Source organism: Phascolarctos cinereus, unplaced genomic scaffold (genome assembly GCF_003287225.1).
Source record: "Phascolarctos cinereus isolate Bilbo 61053 unplaced genomic scaffold, phaCin_HiC Scaffold_726;HRSCAF=1367, whole genome shotgun sequence".
NCBI classification, from domain to species: domain Eukaryota; kingdom Metazoa; phylum Chordata; class Mammalia; order Diprotodontia; family Phascolarctidae; genus Phascolarctos; species Phascolarctos cinereus.
In genome coordinates this window covers 12579544-12604405 of record NW_027556098.1, presented here as the reverse complement: position 1 = coordinate 12604405, position 24862 = coordinate 12579544, and the positions used below count along the sequence as shown (strand labels likewise).

General features: G+C 38.8%; 1 protein-coding gene across 7 annotated transcripts in view; it reads left to right on the top strand.

The window, feature by feature from the left end:
* Nucleotides 1–16326, top strand: part of TBL1X (transducin beta like 1 X-linked) — a 371320-nt gene extending 354994 nt beyond the window's left edge. For all 7 annotated transcript variants that reach the window (XM_021006254.2, XM_078146115.1, XM_021006255.2 and 4 more), the window contains 3 exons: nucleotides 7147–7312; nucleotides 9343–9444; nucleotides 12537–16326. In XM_021006254.2, the coding sequence (XP_020861913.1) occupies nucleotides 7147–7312; nucleotides 9343–9444; nucleotides 12537–12563 (295 nt within the window). In that variant the 3' untranslated portion in view covers nucleotides 12564–16326. The remainder of the gene's footprint in view (nucleotides 1–7146; nucleotides 7313–9342; nucleotides 9445–12536) is intronic.
* The last annotated feature ends 8536 nt before the right edge of the window (nucleotides 16327–24862 follow it).

The window sequence follows — 24862 nt, the reverse complement described above, 5'->3', positions numbered from 1 at the left end:
TTGTTCTGAAATCTGTGTATTTGCCAGCAGACAGTCAATAAACATTTATTAGGCATCCACTACGTGCCAGGCACTGTACTAAGGGCTGGAGGTACAAATACGAAAAAAGAAAGATATTCCCTGTCTTCAAGGAGTTTACAGTCTAATTTTAGCCCTGTCTGGCCTGGCCAACCCTTTTAGAACTATTCAAAAAACAGTAAGTATGGAAGCACTTTGAAGGGTTAACATCTAGAACTATACTTTAATGAATACCTGATTTGATCAATATGGGTATTTTCCCCAAGAATTGAAATCCTTTCTTCTCTGAGTCTTCTCATAAGACCTCCAAGAGAATCTGCTAAAGGCATAGGAAGAAAAAATGAGATTAAACCATTAGAAAATGTGACAAATCCTGGCTTTAATGATGACTGTGAAATATAGCAGCAACAGAGTGAGTTCTGCTTGGGTGGGAGGTTGATTCTTTGTATATCTCAAACCAAAATTAATAATCATAGTAGATTTGAATGGTTTTAAGTAGCTCCCCAAATTTGAGCAAGGTTTTTCTGCAAATTTTCTCCTGGTGTTTGTATTAACAGTCAACACATTTTCTAGGTGGCACAGTGGATAAAGTTCCAGGCCTGGAGTCAGGAAGACTCATCTTCTGAGTTCAAATCTGACCTCAGACACTTCCTAGCTGTGTGACCCTGTGCAAGTCACTTAACCCTGTTTGCCTCAGTTTCCTCATCTGTAAAATGACCTGGAGAAGGAAATAGCAAACCACTCCAGTATCTTTGCCAAGAAAACGCCAGATGGGGTCACAAAGAGTCAGGCACCACTGAAAACAACTGAACAAAAAAACAGTTTCTACTCTCTGACATAACCAAGGAATGAACTGTTCTGGTTAATCAGATTTTCTTGTTTTGAAAGTCGTCATCTATATTTTCTATAACATAGGCAGGCTGCTGGGTGGCACAATGGATACGGTGCTGGGCTTTGAGTCAGGAAAAGCAAGAGTTCAAATCCAGCTTCAGACACCTATTAGCTGTATAACCTCAGACAAGTCATTTAACCTCTATTTGTCTCAGTTTCCTTAGCTGTAAAATAGGGATAATAATAGCACCTACTCCCTAGGTTGTGAGAATCAAATAAGATATTTGTGAAGAGCTTAGCACAGTGCCTGGCACATAGGAGATGCTATATAAATGCCAGCTATTATTGTTATTTGTTATTATCATTACATAAATTACCAAAAAACAGGTAAAGTCTTAGGCTTCATCAATGGAAGTATAGTTTCCATTGAACCATAAGCACCTTGAGGCAGGGACTGTCTTTTACCTCTTTTTGTATCCTTAGCGTTTAGCATGGTGCTTAATAAGTGTTTATTGACTGACCTGGTTGTGCTGAGTTCTAATATTTCAAGAGGGATGTTGAGAAACTGAGAGATAAAACTTGGTGATAGAGGGCCAGCCTTAGGGTCAAGAAGACAGTGGGTTCAAGTGTTGCATCTGACACATACCAGCTAATCCTCTCACTGCCCTTTGCAATCCTCTAAAAATATAAATTAAACACAAGTTGCCTGTCTGTACTGGTGGTGGTGGAAGGAGTTTCCACTGACGGGTCTCTACACTGATAAAATCATAGATTCATTCTTGAGAAAAAGAAAAACTGGAAAATCTGCAGAGGAAGCTAAAGAGTTTAGCTTGTTTTACATGATTGCAAACATTTAAAATTCTTTATTAGGGAAGGGCAGGGAGGAAGGGGGAAAATTTGTGGAACTCAAAAAATTTTTCAAATGAATGTTAAAAATTGTTTTTACATATAATTGGAAAAAATAAAATACTTTTAAAAAATTAAATTTCATGTCACCGGAAAAAAAAATAAGCTCTCACCCCCAAAAAATAAAATATAAAGAAATTAACTAATGGTCTGGAAAATGTCATAGAATAAGCAATCTAACAACCTGCGGGTGTTTAGCTTAGAGAAAGAAAGACTTCAAAAAGGACCTGGTGGCTTCAGATATTTGTAGAAAAGAAGAACGACCTTCCCTTTTTTTGTTGTTTCTACAGGTGACAGACCTAAGAAAAATGGGAAATTAACAGGGATAACTTTGGGGTTAGTATAAAGAACAATTGGAGTTGTCCAAAATTAGTATGGCCTGTCTATTGAATTAGTGAGCTGCCTGTCATTGAAATATTTAGGGCATAGACTAGATGGATTCCTGCCTTATTTGGAGATCAGGTTATGTATTTCAAAGAACCATTCTACCTCAAGGATAGGGATGAGGGATAGGGACTGAACCTGTGTTTTCATTAATTTAAAGAACTCCGGGGTAAGGAAATTAATTCCCTCTTCCAGTACAGGTCATCTGCAAATTATCATCATAAGAATTGTCTCGGGGGCAGCTAGGTGGCACAGTGGATAGAGCGCAGGCCCTGAAGTCAGGAGAACCTGAGTTCAAATGCAGCCTCAGACCAAACACTTGACACTAGCTGTGTGACCCTGGGCAAGTCACTTAACCCCAATTGCAAAATAATAATAATAATAATAATAATAATTGTCTCAAAACTGAGTAAATTGCTTGGAGTCACACAGCCCAGGAAGTGTCAGAGACTTGAACTCAAGCTTTCTTGGCCTCAAAGTCAGCTTTCTGTCCAGATGTCATGCTGCGTCTCTGTGATTTTCAGGAAATTAGAAAATAATAAAATATACTCAATGTTAGCACTATATTCCAATTATTTTAGTTATTTTTGGGGGATTCAGGGGACATGTCCTTGAAGGTCTCACAGTGCCTCAATGTTTGACTACCTACTCCTTTCGAAATTCATTTTTCTTCCCTAAGCTTCTGTGAGTTTGCAGTATCTTGGTTTTCCTCTTATCTCTCTTGCTGTTTTCATCCATTTATGCAACAGTCATTAATTATGTGCTGTACACCATGTGTGAGCTGTGCTAGAGACAAAATAGACCAAAACAAAAACAAAACAGTGTTAACTGGCTTGAACAGGTTTATAACCTGTTATGGTGCTAGCAGGGACAAGGAGTTGAAGGAGGACTTGGAGACAAGGAGAAAAATCAGTGATTCAGCCTTTTCTCACTGCTGGAGGGTTAGCATTACCTGAGATTCTGTCCTTAGCCCTCATCTCTTCTCCCTATGCACTCTGCCCCTTGGAAATCTCATTAATTCCAATGACTATCAGTGTCATGGCAGTTTAGATGATTCCAATATCTCTATCTCCAACTCCTGCTTTTCTCCCAATCCCAAGCCCACATTTTTTTTCTTTTTAAAAAGAAATGTTAATTATATCTTTTGTTTTTACAATGCCTGCATTTTCCAAAGGAACCCTCCATCTTCTGCTTCCCAGGGAGCTATCACGAATGATTTTATTTTAAAATAAAAAAGACTTTAAAAGAGAAGGGAATAAAAGTTCAGCAAAACTAACCAAAATATCAAAAATGTATGACGGTATATTCAGTCTTCCACACCCATAGTGTCCCGCCTCTACAAAGAAGCTAGCAGAGGTACTTTGTCATAGCTCTTCTTTGCAGCCAAAATTGGTCATTGTAATCCCACAGCATTAAGTCTTGATTGTTGGGGATTTTTTGGGCAGTTCTTTGCTTTCACATTGCAGTTGTTGATTTGTGTGTTGTTTTCCTTATTTCTACTTACTTCATTTTGCGTCAATAATTTCATGTCTTCATGCTTCTCTGTATTTATCATTCATCATTTCTTGTAGTGATATTCCTTCTGTTCATATATCACGGTTTAACCATTTTCTGGTCGATGCCAACCTCCATTTTCAGGGCTCAACTGAACAGCTCCATCTGGCTGTCCCATTGATATCTAAAAAAGAATTATTAACGTACTCAAAATTAACATCTGGAAGAGAACTCACTCCTGATTTCCCTGTTTCTGTTGATGGCTCCATCATTTCCCCCGTGACCCATGCATTGAAACATCATATCATCTTTAGTACGTTCTTCTTCCTCACAACCCCTCCCCCAAAAAGCAGTTCTTAAACCCTGTCAAGTTTGCCTGCCCCGTGAGCTACTTATTTGTCCCCTCATTCGCTTGCCCATCGGTACCACCCTTGGCAAGACTCCACCCACTCATAATTCCTTCTTTCCTGAAGTTTTTCAGTAGCCTGGTGCCCATTTCTTAAGTCTGTCTATTCTTCGTCAAGTACAGCCCAAATCATATTTTTCACCTCTTCAAAACTTTAATTAACTTTTTTGTTTCCCAAATTAAAACCATACTTCTCACCCTGGCCCTGAATGCCCTACACAAAATTACTGTAATATAGTGTTTCAAATTTCCTCTTATTTTCTTGTACCCATTTCTGTACCTCAGCCAACCTGAATTTTTTGCTGTTCCCTGATTATACTCCATACTTTCCTACCTCCTTTCCTTTTCTCATATTATACCTTCTTTCTAGGATATATTACATCAAGATCCTATTCCTCTTTGAAAGCCCAGCTCAAATACAACTTCCTCCATGAAATCTTCGCTGTCATACCTTTTGAAAGACATCTCTCCTTCCCCAATTGTCTTTAATATTCTGTGTGTCTTACAGCATTTACCACCTTCTGTATTATACTGTTGGTGTCTGTATGCTTGTATGAGCCTCCTTTGTAAGTCATGAGGATTTTGAGTCCTGGGACTGTGTGCCGTGCCTAGTGCCTGCCATATGGTAGGGATTCAGCAAAATAAGTCTTGAGCTGAATTAATTATGAACATTAATTACTGAAAGTTTAAAAAGCACCTTGCATACCTTACCCTCTTTTATACTCACAACAACTCTTTGGAGTAGGAACTACAGGGAAAAGCATAACAAGTTTGGGGTAGCTGGGACTTTAAAGTGGCATCTTCACCTATCCAGGCACTGCTTCCTCTCCACTGTACCTTGTACACTGTCCCTGTACCTTGTGGACCTTCACTGGTCCATATTTTTTTTTTCTGCTAGGCAATAGGGTTAAGTGACTTGCCCAGGGTCACCCAGCTAGTAAGTGTCAAGTGTCTGAGTCCAAATTTGAACTCAGGTCCTCCTGACTCCAGGACCAGTGCTCTATCCACTGCACCACCTAGCTGCCCCTAGTCCATACTTCTGCAAGGGATAAGGGTAACCAGGAGAGGTCGAGGAAGCAGAGTCATTGGCAGTGGAGATTGGGAAAAAGATGGGCAGCTCCTCTGAGTACCCCCATGATTTTACCCCCTGATAGGACTATCTCTCCTGGGTTTCTTCCCTTTTCCCCCGCTTACCAGCTAGGTGGTACAATGTATAGCGTGTTGGGCCTGGAGTTAGGAAGACCTGAGTTCAAAACCAGCCTCAGATACTTAACCAGCTGTGTGACCTAGGCAAGTCATTTAACCATTTTTTCCTTCAGTTTCTTCATCTGCAAAATGGAAATACTAGTACTTACCTCCCATGATTGTTGTGAGGATCAAATGAGCTTGGGTGGCAGTGCCTGGGATGTGGTTGAGTACTATCATCATCATCATCGTTATTATTATTATAATTCTTTTCCAGCCCTAACTCTACTCATTCCCCTCTGGTCTCTGGAACCCTACTCTACGTTCCCAAACTCTTCTTCTTCCTAGATCACTCCTTCTCACATTCCTTCCATCTTCTTGTTTTCGGTAAAACCTAGCTTCCTCCTAAAGATGCCATGTCTTGGCATTCTTTCCAAAGCCGGCTGCTTCTTCTCTTACAACTCCTGACACACACAAGGCCAAGGAGGAGAAATTGGGGTACTCAGTCCCCACTACCATTACTCTCCCCTTCACTATCACTAAGCAGTCCCCTCAAAGTTCACTCCACCCTGTTCAACTCCTTAATCATTGTCATTTACAAGCTTCCCAGTCATTCAGTCTCAACCCCATAATCTGTTCCTTCTGAGCTGAGTACCTTCTGTTCCTATTTCTTCAGCCTCCCTCGCTCCTGTGTGTCAGCTTCTCTCCAAATTGTCATACCTCAAACAGCTCCCCTGCTCTCCTGCCCCTCTTTTGGTTAAATTTTCCCCATTTGTCAGAATTTCCTGGTTGTGGCTCTGAGTCTGTTTATCCCTATTTTATAGATGTGAATACTGAGACTCAAAAAATATAGTGATTTGCCCAGGGTCATGTAGCTATTAGGTGATTGGCACGCCTCAGTGCCAACCGTGGCAGCCTTATCCACTATATCACGCTGCTTCTCAAGCCACTGGCAAACTATAGAAATCTCATTTACTAGTGCCCAGGTGGATTGAATTCTGGGTAACAGCTTATTTCATTTGAAATGTTATTCTTTGAAGAGAAATGAAAGTATACCCCAACCCATACCTTGTGCAGATGGGTGGTATTAACACAACGTACTCTGTTTTCACCTTCTTCAATGTACTATCAGTTGTGCTGGGTTTTTTTCCTCTTTATTTTAATTCAAAAAAATACTATGTTATATGGGATAGCACTCTAGTATGTGGAGTAGTAGGGATATGATGATGTAGCAAACTAGACATCAATAAAACCTTATTTTAAAAAAAATAAGAAATATGTTATTCTTTTGATGTTGATGGTAATTCTGATTCCCAAGCTTTCAGAAATAGAACTGCAGAATACTTTCCAACTGTTTTAAAAAATTTGTTAACTCAGCCATTTTCTCAAAACTGTAATCTGATTAGAATAATAGTGTTTTACATTTTAAATAGTGTAAGTATTTAAAAATCTGACTTGGTATAGAAATATTCCTATGCCCACCTATTGAAACAGAGACAAGTGATAATAAATATTGAACACTTTCAGATAATTTGCATAAAATGTCTATGTGTTCCATCTATTATTTTTATTTTGTTTTTTGTTTGTTTGTTTTTGGTGAGGCAGTTGGGGTTAAGTGACCTGCCCAGAGTCATACAGCTGAATCTGGATTTGAACTCAGGTCCTCCTGACTCCAGGGCTGGTGCTCTATCCACTGTGCCATCTAGCTGCCGCCATCTATTATTTTTTAAAACAAATCCAAAAACTCAGTTTTGGAGTAGGGAGTTGGAAAGAATTCTCTCATTTGCAGGCTTCCAACTCGAAAGAATAGAAAAGTAAAATAAGCCGCAAATAAAATGTGTTACCTGGTTTAATGAAGACAGTAAAAAAAAAATGGCTGAAGCAAGAGCATTAAATTTAATTTTTCTTTGATATTTCCCTAGTGCATCATTCGATTCTACTGTCAGACTGTGGGATGTCGAACGGGGAGTTTGCATTCATACACTGACCAAGCACCAAGAACCTGTCTACAGTGTAGCATTTAGCCCTGATGGAAAGTACTTGGCTAGTGGTTCTTTTGACAAATGTGTCCACATCTGGAATACTCAGGTAATTGCATGACTTTTATTATGGACATCTATCCAGAAAATGAAACCTAAACCTTAATTGTTAGATCCACAGAACACATAACCAAACAGCTTTTTCTTGGGATGGAAATAATTATTAACTTTTCTTCATATACCCAAGATGGTGGATGGTACATGGTTTGTGGGTAGTTGAGGGCTGTGGAAACTGTTTTAACCCAAACAAATAATTTAAAATGTGAAACAACTGAAAGAAGAATAAAAAAAACCTTATCCAATAATTTTATGCAAACTATTTCCTGAATGATAATGATACATAATGAAGTGTGCTAAATGTTTCACTATTTGGTTGTTTGTCAAAGACGTGCCACAATTCTCTGGCAGGGTTTACGGATTTTAAAATTCTGTGAAAGAAAACAAATATACAAGAAATTTATTGCAAGATTTTGTCTTGGAATCAACTCATGCTTCTACCTAGGATCACGAATAATCCTGAATAGAAGATAATCCCAAAATCTAACTTTTCTGCTCTGGAATACCTTCTTAATTCTGTTTGGCTTCATCTATGATTAAAAACTAATAGCCATTGTGGGGAAAGCACATCATCTTTTCTTTTTTTATTTTTAATTTTTAATTTTAATTTAATTTTTAATTTTTAAAATTAATTCATTTATTTTTAGTTTTCAACATTCACTTCCAAAAGATTTTGAGTTCCAAATTTTTCCCCCTCCCTCCCCACCCTTCACCCCAAGATAGCATGCAATCTGATATAGGGAAAGCACTTCTAAACCCAGCCCAAATGCCATCTGCTTAAGGTAGCCTTTCTTTTTTTTTTTAATTACTTTCTTTTGATTTATCAACCATCACTTCCATAAGCTTTTGAGTTTTAAATTTTTCTCCCACCTGCCTCCCCAAGATGGCGCGCAATCTGATACAGGCTATACATATATATTTAAGGAGGCCTTTCTTAATCCTCACAAAAACAAGTGCACTGTCCTTGTGAACTCTCATATCCCTCTCTTTCTTATGTTTGTGCATACTTTATCCACGTAGATATCACATACTATGCTGTATTCTATTTATTCTCCCCAGTGGACTATAAGTCCTTGAAGGGTCTACCCATGTCCTTCAGCACCTAGATTCTCAAAGTGTTTGGTGAAGGAATGGAAGAACTTTAACCAGTAAGAGATTTAGAAGTATGCTAAGCAGCAGGGAAATGACAACATGGGTTTTGATATTTGCCATAAGAAATTCATAAGTAAATAATTCTCCTTTCAGTAGTTGAAAGATAATTGCTTATTGGTCTATGAAGCAAATAAGGTACAGGATAGGGATTTGTGTCCTAAAATATATCATACAAAAAACATAATTGAAACACTTCACTTTTGAAAACATTCATGGAAAAATTGACCTTTCCATTTATAAACTACCATTCTGAATTTGTGTTGATTTTTTAAAAAAAAAATTCCGAATCCTCTTTCTGTAAAAAATAATTTGCATAGAAAAAAAATGTTAAAACTACTTTAATCCATATTGAATCTCCCCCCAAAAGAAATATATTATTTTAGGTATAAAGGGGGAAAAGTAGTTAATAACTCACCATATTGGAAATGGGAAATGAATCTTACTCCAGCTTAGTAAAGCAAGGCACATGTTTACCTTTTATGGAGGTTATAGCAATTTCTTTTCTATACAGTAGAAAAGCCAAAAATTGACCCAAGGTTTTCTGACATTTTTCCTGTGCTAGAATCTCGTACTTCAGCTGCCTTTTAATTAACCCCAAAATATTTATCCAATGAGAATTTCCTTGGCCCAGACAAAGAGTATTTCCTGCTCTTTCCAGGCTTATATTTATCAATTTAATAGGATGTCATATGCATGATTTCATTGTGTCTGAGGTGTTGGTTACCTGGTACGGGCTTGTCTGTATCCAGAAAAGAATTCAGGTTTTAGCTTTTTGCAAAACCTCCACCGTGATTATTTGATAGTAAACATCAGAATTCTATTTTAAGTGTTAAATTGCATTTTTAAGTGAAAATTAATTTCCTTTTGCAGAGTGGAACTCTAGTACATAGCTACAGAGGCACTGGAGGAATCTTCGAGGTGTGCTGGAATGCTAGGGGAGATAAAGTAGGAGCGAGTGCATCTGACGGCTCTGTAAGCATCTTCTTTATTTGGGGGGTTTTCTTATGAGCAAAACTTAGTGATAGAATCACGCAGTGATTTGAGGATAATGCAAGGAAGGTTCTTCCAACAACATCCTCTTCTGATGCCTCATCAAGGCGTACGGGGGGGAACCCTAAGTTCTCAATGCTGATACTGGAGGAAAGTAAAATATGGCAGATGCCACTGAGCCTGGTCTTGGGGGTGGACTGTATGTCTTTCCTTAGAAGTCCCCACCTAAGTTTTCAGAGACTCATCATTTAGAAGGATCGTTGATCTCAAACCAGACAGGACCTTAAGAGACCATCAGGGACAACTCTTTCATTTTACAAATGAGGAGACTGAGACCCAGAGAAGTTAAACAGCTAACCAGAATTCCACAAGTGGTAAATAAATTGCAGAGCTAGGGTTCAATCCTAGGTACCACTCTGCCATGCTGGCTACCTGGTGATGACCATAGCAACTCAGAAATACTATTTACTCAGGGGTGGGAGAGTTGTGATTTGTTTTCATGGAGAGCATAAAAGTGAGGAAGTCATGGATCTTTTGAGATGTTGAAATATGATAAGGGTGGGCAGAGTCGGATATTTTCATAAGGTGACACCAATGGAGAATGTTCAGTACCTACAGTGTGTAGAATGTTGTGTTAATCTATCATTTTTCTCTTTCCTTGATATGTGGAAGTAACATAATTATTCACTGCGTATTTGAAGGTTAGCTATTGGAAGTCTGGTTTCAGGAGTAGTTATTGTTGTAGAAATCCACATTTCTCTAGCCCTTTCAGTTTTACAAAATAATTTCCTCTCCTTCCTGTCCCCCCCCAAAAAAAAAGTCCTGTGATGTAGGTAGAACAAGTATTATTAATCGCATTTAATAGCTGAGGAAATGGAGAATCATGAAAGACATGTAGGATTTAGAATAGAAAGATGTCCTAGAGATGATCTACTCTAGTTGGAATTCAAAGGAGTGAAATCTTTAAGCAAGTATCTGCTGTCAGCAAGTGCCTATAGTATGCCAGGGACTGTGTACACTTGGGAAGAGTCAAAGGCAAAGAGAAAGAGCCCTTAGTCTTAGAAGACTTGTATTCTAACAAGGGAGACAGGTTATACCTGTAGCATAACAATACTACTTAGTATCCGTGTAGCACTTCAAGGTTTTCAAACTGCATTTGATCCTCACAACAGCCCTGAGATAGAGTGATATTATTAGTTCCATTTTACAGATGAGGAAATGGAGGTTCAGTGTTTTGCCCAGGGTCACCCAGCTAAGTAAAGTGTCTGAGGCAGGATTTTTAATGTTCTGACACACAACTGAACAGCAGCATGTGCTGGACACTGTGTGATCTGGGAGTGATTTGCACAGAGATTAAACACATGGAAGCTGATGAGATTTCCCAGAGAGAGAGAAACAGAAGGAAGAGAAAAGGGTCTAGAACTTGCCCAAGGCAACACAAATAGTAAATAGGACAGCTGGGATTCAAACTTAGGCCCAGAAATTCAAATCCTAGCCCTTACTCTCATGAGAAGAGAATAATCTAGTCTAAATCTCTCATTTTTCAGATAAGAAAACTGAGGCCCAGTTAAGTGATTTTCTCAGTCACACACTGCTTATGAATGTCAGACCTGGAAGTTAAGTCATTCAACAAACATTTATTAAGTACTAGCCAAAAAATTAAGCTGTCCCTGCCCCCAAGGGAGCCTTCTTTCTGTAAAGAGGCCTTATCACCTGACTTCAAGTCCACCACTTTCCATTATACCTTTCTTTGAGATCATCATATGCACTCTATGCCACCTCTTTTAAGCAAGGTTATTAGTGGTTGAGTAGTTGTTTTTCCATTTGTATAATTCTTTAGGTCCCAAATAATTCAGATTTCATAATATTGTAGGTCTTAGGCTGAATCCATGTAGCCTAACCTCCCTCATTGTCCAGATGAAGAAATTGAAGCCTTAGGGAAGATGAGTGGTTTGGCTAAGGTCATACGGGTAGTATCAGAAGTGGGATATGAACTGAGGACCTCTGGCCATGATCTGTATGTGTGTCACGCACTCACTGTCTCTCTGTCTCCCTCTCTACATAGATAGATAGATAGATACATAGATACATAGATAGATAGATATAGATAGTTATTTACATGTTGTCTTCCTCATTAGAATGTAAGCTTCTTGAGGGCAGGAACTGTTTGGGGGGGTTTTTGTCCTTCTTTGTCTCTTCAGCACTGAGCACAGTGCCTGGCACATAGTAGTAATAGCTCCATCACCTGTGATGGAAGGAAATGGCAGCCACTCCAGTATCTTTGCCTAGAACACCCCCCAAAGGTCATGAAGAGTTGGACATGATTGAAAACACCTGAACAGCCCCAACAAAACCTAGTTGGTCTCCTCGCTTCCACTCTCTCTTCCCCAATCCATTCTCTCCACACCTGCCAAAATGATCTTGCTAAGGCACAGATCTAACCTTGCCACTCTCTTTTTCACAGACTTTCAAGAGTTCCCCAGTACTTTCAGGATAAAGTAAAATATTCTTAGCCTGGCATGTAAGGCCCTCTGCAACCTGGCTTCAGCCGGCCTAGGCTGATTTCAGTCACTCTCCTTCACACACTCTCTCTTTGAACCAAATTATATTATTAACTGCTCTTCTGTGCATTTTCACAAATTGCCCTCACTCCTGTGTCTGGAATCCATTCCTTCTTCATTTGTAACTCTCAAAACCCTTATCCTCAGGCGTCCACCTCTGTGTTAAGCTTTCTCTGATCCCCATTTGTCAGTATTCCATCCTTTCTCAAATACTTTGTATTATTGATACGTGAATGTGTTCTTCACTCTTCCCTGCCCCTTAGTAGAATATAAACTTCTTGAGGGCAGGAATGGTTTCATCTCTTTTTTTTTTCCTTTGGATTTCCAGGACCAGGCACATGCTAAGTGCTTAATAAATGCTTTTTGTAGTGGTTTGGCTTATATTCTGGGTGGTTCTTGGGCTGAGCCACCATTTCAAACAGTCATCTGTGAAATGTTAGACTGAATTTGTAGATCACAGAATTGTGTATTTGTAGCCTCTCATAATAATAACGTCTTTCTCTTTCCTTCCAGGTTTGTGTTCTAGATCTGCGGAAGTAAAGGCAAATGCCTATAGAAAAATTTTTAAATGGACCAGCAGTGAATGTGTGGGGTAGCAGCACTCTTCAAAAACAATTCTAACAGCTCAAAACTGTACAAACTTGACTTAAGTTAGAGTGTACGATGAAAACAACTCTCCCTGGCCACAAGGAGTCTAGTATTTTTCTGTAATCTTCATCAAGGAGTAAAACACACACAGACACACACACACACACACACACACACACACACACAGAGTCATATCACAGGGGAAAGGATGGTTTCCACCTGGAACATTCAGCCTTGGAAGCATGAAGCCACCAGCTAGACACTGCAACTGTTTGTTGGGTTTGCATCTGAGAACTCTTTCTGATGGCTGGGAAAAAAAAAACAAAACCATGAAAGCTGTGCCAAAAAACAAACAAAAAAAAACCACACACAAAAAAAAACCAAAACAAAACAAAAAAAAAAGCGAAATGCTGTGATAAACCAAAAGGGAAAAAAATTCCTCCTCCTTGTGGTGTTTTTTTTTCCTTCCAATTTGGACACTACAGTTGCTTTCCCAAAGGACGTTCAAAGACCAGTTTGTACTGATGAAATGCGCGACTTTGTAATCTCAACACTTTCTATTTTCTAGAATTCTTTTTTGTTCAATGGTTTTTCTAACAGCTGGAAAATGACAGCCTGGGCACCTACAGGCTTAGATTGGAACTGGGATTTTCCCTTCTCCCCTGTTCTGTTTTATTCCTCTTCTCTTTTTTTTCCCCCTTTTTTTGGTTTTATTTTCTTTTTATCTGTTCAGTAAGCCCACAGTAGATGCAGCCTGATGGACATGACAAAATTTTTGAAAGACAGTTTCCTCCTCTCTTATCATGCCCACCTTCATCTCTTCATTCACTCCTTTCTTTTTTTTCCCCTCCATGCATTAGACCTTAGCATCTAAGGGGCACTTTCAATAAATTGTGTATTAAGTGCTTTATGTGAGAGTAGAGGGCTAGGGGAACTTTTTACAGGAGAAAAATGACTTATAAGAGAAAGAACCCGGAGTATTTTTGGAAAAAATATTTTTTATGTTAAACGATTTTAAAAACCTAAAATTGCCACCAGAAGTAGTTAGCTTTGTGTGATTCATGTAAAAGACACAGACAGAGTTTGAAGTACTTAAGGATGTAGTATCCCTTTTCCTCTTGGCCTCATGAAATGCTATAGGAAAATGTGGTTGAACAGATGTCAACCTTCTCTCCCCCACTTACTGTGTGAGTTATTTTATTAACACATCAGCTTGCTTGCAGCGTACTAAAAAAAAAATCCAAACTCTTGGTTCTAAGTACAGTATTTCATTTTTCAAGATTTAGGTTCACCTTAGTAGCTAACAACAGACTAGAGGCACCAGGAAGCCACAGAAATTTCCAAACTCATAGGGTATGGAAGGTGCCATTAAAACCTGCCCCCCAAGGCATGATTTCAACTGTTATTCATTCCTTTTTTTTTTCTTTCTTTTTTTTTCTTTTTCTTTTGCAGTAACAGACACAGCTCTTTGGTATCATCACCATTCTAGAGATTACCATTGGCTAGTCATCACAGAGTAGACTTTAAAAGACTCCAAGATCAGACTTTAGAGAATAACCAAAATAAATGTGAGGAAGATTTTTCCTTCCTGAGGATGAAATATGTAGGTAGGATATTATTAATAATTTCTGCCACTCTTTATAATTACTTTCCCTGATGAGAAAATAGGGAGAATGTTTGTTTGAATAATAAATCTTTTTACGATTGTTTTTAAGATAGTAATTTCTTTGTGTTCCTAGCAGAGCTCCATATTATTGTGATCAGGTGATCTTTTGCACTATTTTTTCAAAACCCTACACTGGCCTATTTTTAAGATTAGCAATAGGGGAAGATACTTGTGAGAGGAAACAAGAGGCTCTCTTTTTTTAAATCATGCATTTTACTGCAAGCCTAGGAAGGGATCAGTGGATTGGTCTGGTGATTGGAGCCCCTGTGGGCTGCTGATAACAGACAGATTCCAGCTGGGTGCATGTTCCAGGGATGATCAAGGGTATTCTTGAGAAAATGAATTGTCCTCTGTGGAGAGGGAAGCCAGTCTCCATGAAATGAGAAGAGCTTCCAACAGTATTTTGGAACAGAGTTGAAGCAGTTACCAAAACTGTTGCATGGTTTTTTTGTTTTGTTTTGTTTTTATTAGTTGTTCCAGGATGATTAACGAGATACCACTTGGGTATTTAAATTATCCAAGATCTGTCCTCTAGAGGACCAATGAAGTGCTCTGCTTATGATCAGAGTATTTTTTTTTTCAGCTACGTGTTCCCCAGGCACTTAAAACAAAGCCAAGCTAGAGGTTTCACCATTCCCTTCTTAGAAGACAGTGGGCCCAATTCATCGATTTTCAAATAACATGACACCTACCTTGCTGTCTAGGTAGATTTGTGGAACAGTGTAGTTAGTGCCATCTTTAGTCCTCTCTCTACTTGCCCCACATTCACCCCTCCCCCAAAGTAAATCACTGTACAGATTGAACAGCCTCAAAAGGTAGTGGCCCCATTTTTAATGCTTACCACCAGTGACCACCCCACCCCCCCCAAAAAAATGGAGGCAAGGAATCTGGTAAGAAGAACCAGTTAGACAATCTCAACATTAATGTGGGCAGCCAGGGTCTTGCTAAAGTATTTTCATTTTAACTCTTGGTAAATTTGAACCCCATTTGCATGATCAAATTCAATTACAGCACTGTGCTAAGGAGGCTATGTTAGCTTTGCAGAAGGAGAAATTGCTCCAGGCCACAGATGAAACCCTTCATCCTAGCCATCTGTCTTTCAAAAACATGCCACTGGTTCACAAAGAATCAGATAACAGAGTGTGGATGATTCCACACAAATCCATCAACCCCCTCAAAAAAAAATCATTTTGTTAATCCATTCAGCAAATATTTTATCGAGTAACTACTTACTCAAGATGTCTGCCCTACTACCAATGAGACAGTAGAGTCATCTTTATACTATTCAAAGGACAGTTTGTTTTATTTTTATCAATTAACTTTGTTTACAATTCTTAAACATTGTGAGAAACAGAAGTACTTAATGACTTAGTGACCAAATGCCCTAATTTCTGTGAGCATACTAAATAAATCTATCCTTCACTGACTGTCTTCAACTGGGTTTGAAAAGATGAAGAGCCATGTTGGAGGTCCTGTGCCTGAGCTCAGTGTAATAAAGAGTACTGCATCTTTCACCTAGGAAGCATTGGGTTGGTCCCATGGGGGGACAAAAAGGGCCTAACGTGACAGGGTTGAACACGCACTAACCCCGTGCTACATTGTAGGACTTTACTTTTGATTTGTCTTTAAAAAATATATATATAGATCATTTCAGAGCCAAGTGACGTGCACTTTGTCCAACGTAAGGGTCTGCTTTTTGTTTCTTGTTATTTTTTCCTTTTTTAAAAAAAAAATCTTTGTTTTGCCTTTAAAAAAAATTGTGTTTCTTGTCAAATGCAGAAATGTTTTCAGCCACTCACTGAAGTTTTTGAATTCTGGCTTGTGCAGTTTTTATTGTCTGTGTCAGACTTGCAGCCAGACTCAGTTCTCCGTCAGCATTTCCCAGGTTCAGTTAAGTCAACATCGACCCGTTTTGTTCCCCCCGCCACCCCCTACTCACCCACACACTTAAAAATCACCTCGTGTGTCGTAACTCATTTGTTTCAAGGAGAGAATCAACAGATCATATTCAGTGTCTTGAATAAATTGCTATATTTTGATATTAGAAAACGTTGTGGGCATTGTTTCTTATTCTTCCCAGGTCACTCGTGTATATGTTCACATTCCTGCCAGGAGATTAATAGCTTAGATTCTTTTCCAAGTTGCTAGTCCATTGAAGGTGAATCAAGCCTTGTTTTGAAATGACTGTGCCAAAAAAAAAAAATTACAAATTGTCTTGTTCATGAAGCCTTGCCCGCCTAAGACTTATTTATGTATCATCAAAACTACATAGTTCAAAACAATTATAGCTACATATCATTAGCTGGAAATAGCATTAACTGCTGTTTATGTCAAGTACAGCTTTTTTTTTAGAAGGAGGCTCCTTTTCATTATTTATTTTATCTCAAGCAAACATACTCCTATTAGTCAGACGCCCAGACCTTTGGAAGTTTGAGTTTTTGAAAAATTAGATTAAAGCTGAAGATCAAAAGACGAAGATAAAAAAGAAAATTAGTTCAGACAGGTTTTTTTTAATCTATAAAGCCTCCAACATGTTATACTTAGCTCCTTCTAGATTCAGTAAATGTAAAATAAAGATTGTAATACTGTAAGAATCGTAAATGAAGTGACAGAGTGGGAAAGTATAGTGTGTGTGTGTGTGTATATAATAGCTAGCATTTATATAGCATTTTAAAGTTGCCAAAGTACTTTGCACATACCTCATTTGATCCTTACAACAACACAGACAAGTAGGTACTATTAACTTCATTTTACAGATAGGCTGAGAGGTTAAGTGATTAGCCCAGGATCCCACAGCTAAGTAGTTTCTGAGGCAAGATTTGAATTCAGATCTTGACTCCCAAGTCCAGTACTCTATCCACTATCACACCTAGCTGCCTCGAAAGAGCCACAACCTAAATATCCAGACAAGAAAAATTAACTTTTAGTTTCAGACAGTTACTCAAATATGCTTTCATTTGTCAAAACAGTAAGAGGACATTATCTTAAGAGCAGGAAAAAAAGTATCCACTACTACTAATATAACTGTAAACCTAATTTAATCATAATCTTTCACAGAAAAAAAAATTAGACTTTTACATCCCTGTAATCCCACTGTGCTTCTAAACGAGAAATGGAAAAGGCATGAACAATTTTTCATTAAGTGATGTCAACACTTCTTTGAATGCCACAGAAACTCCAGTTTCCTATAAGCTTTTGTTGTGGATAGAGCCCTAAGTTTGGAGTCACGAAGACTTGAATTCACATGTAGCCTCAGACACTACGTGATCTTAGGCAAATCACTCAAGCTCTGCCTCAGTTTCCCCTCCTGTAAAATAAGGATGATAATAGCATAGTGCCTGGCACATAGTAGGTACTTAATAATTGCTTGTTTCCATCCTAGTCTTATTTACCTTTTTCAGTAATAAATCTTTGTGGATAGTAGAGGAATCAGAATAGATACAGCTGGGACCAAAAGATAAAAATGTCTTGTAGGCAGTGGCAATAATCCAGAAAGATCCCAGCAATGTATACCTTGAGGTATTCTGGGCAAGTAGTTGGGGTGTTGGGAAAGTATACTATCAGATAATGCAAATAGCATTTCATAGATGAGGAAATGGGCGTGGAGAGGTAAAGCAACCTGATTCACAGCTGCTAAGAGGCAGGGCCAGGATCTGAATCAGTCTTCCAACCCCATGTCCAATGTTCTTGCTGTGCTGCGTTAGGTGATCGATGGAAGAGAGAATTGAATGCATGAAGCCTAGGATTATTAATTTGTATGTACTCTGCAGTTGGGATACAGTTCCGAAAGAATGACAGTCCTTCCTTGTAGTAGCTTTCATTCCAGCGGGAAGAGGCAACACATGTTAAGAAGGAACTCAAGAAAAATGTTTTGATTGGGAAAATCACAGGGACAGTGAGAGGACCAATAGGGCAGGCAAGGAGAATCAATCGTGGCCCTAAATGGAGTGTCCCAGCAAGTCAACAGGACCTGTCATCAGTCTGGGCAGCCTGATAGGTAGGGGGCTGGGCAGGAAAACAATCATCCGCTGGTAGGGTGGGCAATAAGAAGTAAGGCAAGACTCCCCCATCCTGCAACACACACATGTACACATGCTGTAAACAAGATACAGTTCAAAGCACAGTCACCCACAGAAGTAACGACGTTGAGGCATCAGATCCCTAGGGACTAGGTTGGTCACAGGGCTGAGGGCTAAGATTAAGCCTGGAGGTGAATGATGGTGGCCTCAGTATATGGGGGCAAGAAATCCAGCTTCTGTAGAAACCTAGGTCATGCAACTCATATGTTGGAATTGACTCCCACTTAAAGACTATAACAATGAAGAAATAATGACCACCCTGAAAAACAGATCTTTCACCTGGTGTGGTCACATAACAAGATCAAAGTCAGGCGTTTTAGAACGATCGCCGATTTGACAGATTTCTACTGAAGATTTCTACAGTAGTTTTAAGGGGAATTCCAAAACATTATAAATAATGCTTCACAAGACAGTAAATGCCTGAGAGGAGGGGCTAAAAGCTACACACAGATGCATCATAAAGTAACAACTGCCACTTTCTAATATAAATAGCTACCTAATTATCAGAGATGACATTGACAACTTTTAACAATGCTGGCCATTCCTCTTATTAGGAGGATTCAATAGTTTTACAGTTGTTACTGTTTGAGTTTTTTTTAAATACACAAAACCGTTCATTAGGGTCAAATGCTTTGTGAAGTTTATGTGACTGAACTGTTACAACCTTTCAAGTTGAAGCCTCTAAGTCTGTGATTCTCAAGAAGATTTTCCTCTGTCATTTGGGACTCCCTACTCAGAAGAAAAAACTTTTACCAAGGTAGTCTTGGCTTAGAATATTTTTTTTGTGCCAATACTTGCTTATAGATGGGCATCACATCACCTTACTATCATCACTGTTCATTCATTCAACAAGCATGGAGTAAGCACCTTATGCCATGCATTGTATGAGATACTGGAGATACAAAAACAAAAATAAAGCAGTCCCTTCTCCCAGTGTATATTCTATAGGTTATAGTTACAGTTGAAAGTGTGAAGAATTAGGTAAAATAATCTAGCTAGATGAAGGTAGACGGAGGCGAGGAGGAAATTGTTTTCTACACTTCTGGGAAAGGGAAGAGTTCTTGCTTCCAGAGAGATAGTGAGGGCCCTACCTGCCCAGGCAGAAAAATTGGTAAGAGGATGGACGTGAGTCATAGCATCCTAGAGAAATGACCCCCAAGACTTCCTTTTAGCTAATGAGCCTGTTCAACTAGCTTGAGAGCCACTTGGATGTTTAACTCTTCACATACTATCAGCTAATAATAATACAGGGCAGCTAGATGGTACTGTGGATAGAGTGCTGGTCCTGGGTTCAGGAGAACCTCAGTTCAGATCTGACCTCAGACATGCACAAGGTAGGTGAACCTAGGTAAGGCACTTAACCCCATGTGCCTCAGTTTCCTCATCTGTAAAATGAACTGGAGAAGGAAATGGCAAACCACTCCAGTATCTTTGCCAAGAGAACCCTCAAACAAGGTCCCAGAGAGTCAGACACGACTGAAATGACTCGACAACAAATAATAGTAGTGTTATTGCTACTAATATTAGCTGATATCATCAATGATTATCTTTTTGTTGTTGTTCTGGACGTAAATAATAATGAGAGGAAACACACAAGAGCAGAGGGCTTTTCTTAGAATCAAGCAGACCTGAGTTCAAGTGGGATGCATACCAGCTATGTGACCCCTGGATAAGTCACTTATTTTCAAAGCACCCAGGCAACTCCCCCATGCTATAAACTGCAAAGTAGGTGCTAATTTGCATGGATAGAGGGAGTCGCTCACTAGGCGTTTAGTACACTAATAAAATCACAAGTCCAGGGCAGCTAGGTGGTGCAGTGGATAGAGCACCGGCCCTGGATTCTGGAGGACCTGAGTTGAAATCCAGCTTCAGACACATAACACTTACTAGCTGTGTGACCCTGGGCAAGTCACAACCCTATTGCCTAGCCAAAAAGAAAATTTTTAAAAATATATTTTTAAAAAAAATTACAGGTCCAGTCAGTCAAAATCCTCACCACCTAATTCACAAATCCAAAACCTATAAAGTTATTATAAATTAGTATTATTAACATATAATTAACTTTAATCAATACATTTATTAATGTTTTATTATCTATTTTAATTTTGTTAGCAAAACCTACAGAACTGTTAAAGTTTAAAACTGCATTAAGAATTTTGGGACACCCTGTATTTTTAGTACAAGCAGATGTCACTTCACTAAATAATAGTAAAGGCTGACAACAAGAATATACCACTGGCCTTGTCAAATGTAATTGAAAGGTTGAAGTTTACCTATAGAGAGAGCTTATGACAAGCTAAGATGCAAAGATGAAATCAAAAGGTCCTGCCTGGATGACGATACCAGCGTGAACTCAGCCAACAATGTATCAGCAGAGAGCCACCAAACAAATGGCAGAATCATGTAGATTTGTTTGTAGAAATGGAGAGGTGGGTTTATAATAGCAATTTGGGTCTGGAAATTGTGAAAGGATTATCCTTAAGGATCACCAGACTTAGTGATCAATGTATATCATGCAAGCAAACAGATATCAAATGCCTAGCAAGACATGACCTGTTGGCTATAATTATACATCCAATGGTCTTTGATCTTTCATAGCCTGATGGAGGACAAAGCTACATACTACAAATACAGCCCTTGAAAATATCCGGAAAACTCAAATGATCAACTGTATTGGAACCAGATCATTATCACAAACCAAACTGTTGTCCAGTTGTTCAGTCTTTTTTGTGTGTGTGTGTGTCTGACTCTTCATGACCCCATTTAGGGTTTTCTTAGCCAAGATACTAGAGTGGTTTGCCATTTTCTTCTCTAGCTCTTTTTACAGATGTGGAAACTGAGGCAAACAGGGTTGAGTGATTTGCCCAGGATCACACAGCTCAGAAGCATCTTAGGCTGGATTTGAACTCACAAAGATGAATCTTTCTGACTCCAGGCCTGGAGCTCCATCCACTATACTGCCTGGCTGCCCCAAAATTGTTGTCCACAATTGTCCAAATGTAACACTGATCTACCAAAGCTCAAGAACAATGTGGTTTTTTAAATAGATGCTGCTATAACAAATACTCATGTGATTGTGCATATGCATAGAATGAAAAGCTTTTAAAATACAGAGACCTTGTAGAGCAGATCATACTCAAGTGGAAACAGGATGAGGTACAATCATCTCTGTTTTCTTGCCTGCTTTTTATTGTTCAGTCCTATCTGACTCTTCATGACCCCGTTTGGGGTTTCCTTGGCAAAGATACTAGAGTGCTTTGCCATTTCCTTCTCCAGATGAAGAACCTGGGGCAAACAGGGTTAAGTGACTTGCCCAAGGTCACACAGCTAATAACTGCCTGAGGCAGAATTTGAACTCAGGTTTTCCTGTTGCTATATCCTCTGTGCCACCCAGCTGCCCCAAGTCTGCTACTGAATTTTAATTGAAGATATTTTCAGTGAGCCTACAGAGGATAATCTTATATCCTAAAATTTGTATTTAAGTTCAAAAATCTGTTATCTTATCTACCTGTGCAACAGTTTAGAACATTAAAAAGAAAAGACTAGTAACAGGACAGCATCTAGTCCCAGAATCATTTCTACATGAGCTCCATTGAAAAGAAAGAAAAGAACAAAATAATAATACTAATAGTGACAACAACAATAACAATTGTTGTTTGTATAGCACCTAAAAGTTTACAAAGCACTTTATTTACATTATCTCATTTGACCCCGACTACAGTACTGAGTTCGTTGCTACTAGTATCCATTTTACAGATGAGGAAACGGAGGCTCACAAAGTTTAAGTGACTGGCCTGGGGTAGCTAGTATCAGAATGAATGTGAACTCAGGTCTTCCTGGCTCCAGGTTCAGCACTCTCTCCACCATTTCATGTTACTTATAGTCTTAGAGAATTGTCTGGGGCACTGAAAGTTTATATGACTTACTCGTCCATGGTCCCTTAGCCAGTACATGGAAAAGGTAGGACTGAAATTTGGGTCTTCCTGATGCCAAAGCCAGTCCTCTCTATCCACTATTCTATGATGCCTATCATCACCACTCCCATTACCATCATCATCATTCCTATCATCATCCTCATCCCCATCCCCATCATCATCACCACCATCATCATCATCATCACTATCCCCATCACCATCATCATCATCACCATCACTCCCATTACCATCATCATCATCCCCATCCCCATCATCATCATCCCCATCCCCATCATCATCATCACTATCCCTATCACCACCATCATCATCATCGTCACCATCATCACCACCATCATCACCACCATCATTATCATCACCATCGTTATCACCACCATCATTGCCATCTCTTTTCTACTTAAAATTAGTAGTTTGTCTACAAAATAATGAGTGAAGAAGAGAAAGAAAGTTCACTATACATAATAAACCAAAGATAGTAAGAGGATATTGAGGAAGTGCTAGGAAAACTATCACTTATTCTCTTTTTCTTATGCTAAATTTTCAAGTTTATTTTATCTGTACTGAAAAATGGTAATGGGACTGGAACAAAAAATATAACAGAAAACATGTTTAAGGAAATTGTCCAGGAAAGAGAAAAGGTGGGAAAGAGCTAACCTGATGTATGTTTTATCTAATGATAACTCTATGGAAATGATAACAACATTACTAGAAATAAATCTTGGCTCCCAGAGAAGGGAAATGGAAAGAATATGAAAGGTTCTCGTTGGTACAAAGAAAAATAAACTGACTAATATGTGGATGTGAGTAAAGAAGTAATGTCTTCTTAAAGGTTTATCTTTAATGTTAAGAATTAAGATGTACCAGACCCTGAAACATCTGCAGAGGAAAGTATTGGTGAAAAATAAAACATATCACTAAATATATTTACCAGGAACATCTAACAATCCAAAGCAAGAAAGGAATTCACTACAGATTTATGTATTTCCTTAAAATAATTCTAGAAAATTTAAATAAACCTAGATATATACCACAGAAAATCAACAAAAGCAAGTGAGCCAGATTTTAGGTAAAGTAACAGGAAGATCTTGGAAATGATCATTTTAAAGCCTTGATTTACAAGTAAGGATAAAGAATAGAAAAGTAATGCTCCGTCAAAGTTCCATCAGAGAAAAATGGCAACTCAAAAAGGGAGGCAGCATTAATTTGGAGTTTATTTCAAATGTAAAAATATCTAGACAGACAAAATAAGAGAGTAACATACATTATTACATGTACCTAGCAAATAAGAAAAGGTGTTAGTGGTTTCTATGCAGGTGGGGGCAGGGAGTGGTGATAGAATATATTTATCAGCTACAATAAATTCATAAAGCTATAAAGGCCCAAAAGGCCTGAAGCAGAGGGAAAAAAAATGATGATGATGATGATGATAAAGGGGAAAAAGAACAAAAACAGAACTGCACTACTCTCCAAAAGTGCGTCCCCATTGTATTCTGGGTGGGCATGAGCTAGCAGGATTGCATTTCATGAGGCTGATTTAAATTAGGATCAGGTTGGACGTGGTGGCACACACCCATAATCTCTGCTATTGAGGCTGTTTCAGGTTGACGGATTGCTTAAGTTCAGGAGGTCTGAGCTGCAGTAGGGTTAAGGTGCCAGTAAGCGTGGTAGCACTGTGACAAGCCCCAGGGAGTGGTGGGTCACCAGTATCCCTATGGAGGGAAGAAGTGGTCCAGGTCAGAACATTGGACCAGGTTAAAGTTTCCACACTGATCCATATCTGTTTAAGACCTGTGAGTAGCTGTTGCATTTCAAAACAGAGAGATCTAGTCTCACCTCTCTCCCTACCAAAAACAAAAACAAACACAAAAATCCCACAACACTAGGACCATAGAGGCATGGATGTTAGACCTAGAGGACATCTTATCAGTCTAGATATCTAGTCCTACCTTCCCTTCCTCTCCTCCCCACCGTTTAATAGATGAGCAAACGAGCCTGGAGAGGTTACATGATTTCCCCAAGGTTATACCTTGAGGAGAATCTAGTTGTCCCTGAAGATAAGAGTGTCATACAACTAACTATCCTCTCCCCACTTCTAGAGCCCTCCAGAGAGCTCCAGAAAAATAAAACTGAACTTGATTTTTCTAAAATTTCCCGAGTTTCTTAAGAATACAGAAGTACACCAGAATTGGTCTCCACTAATCTTAGCATGCTTTCCCTAATATAATGAAAGTGTATTACTTTTGTTAAAATATAAGATCTAAGTAATTTTAATGGCTGGACCTAACAGAGTTTCCACTGGGATGGGGGTAACTACAATCTGGGTAGAAAAGCAGCAGATGCTAGGGGTTGGGTTGTGGGGAGAAAATTCTCAAATACTGAGGGTCAGGGCTGAGTATACAATGATAGGTATCCTTGTAAACATGTTTCCTTTTCCATATGATATACTTAGGAGCAGGTAGGTGGCTTGGGGCAGCTAGGTGGCACATTGAGGTTGCAATTCTCTAAAAACCTACATTCATCTCTTTCAGTATAAATGCTAGAGCTATTATTATTTTCTTCATCCATCATGTTAAC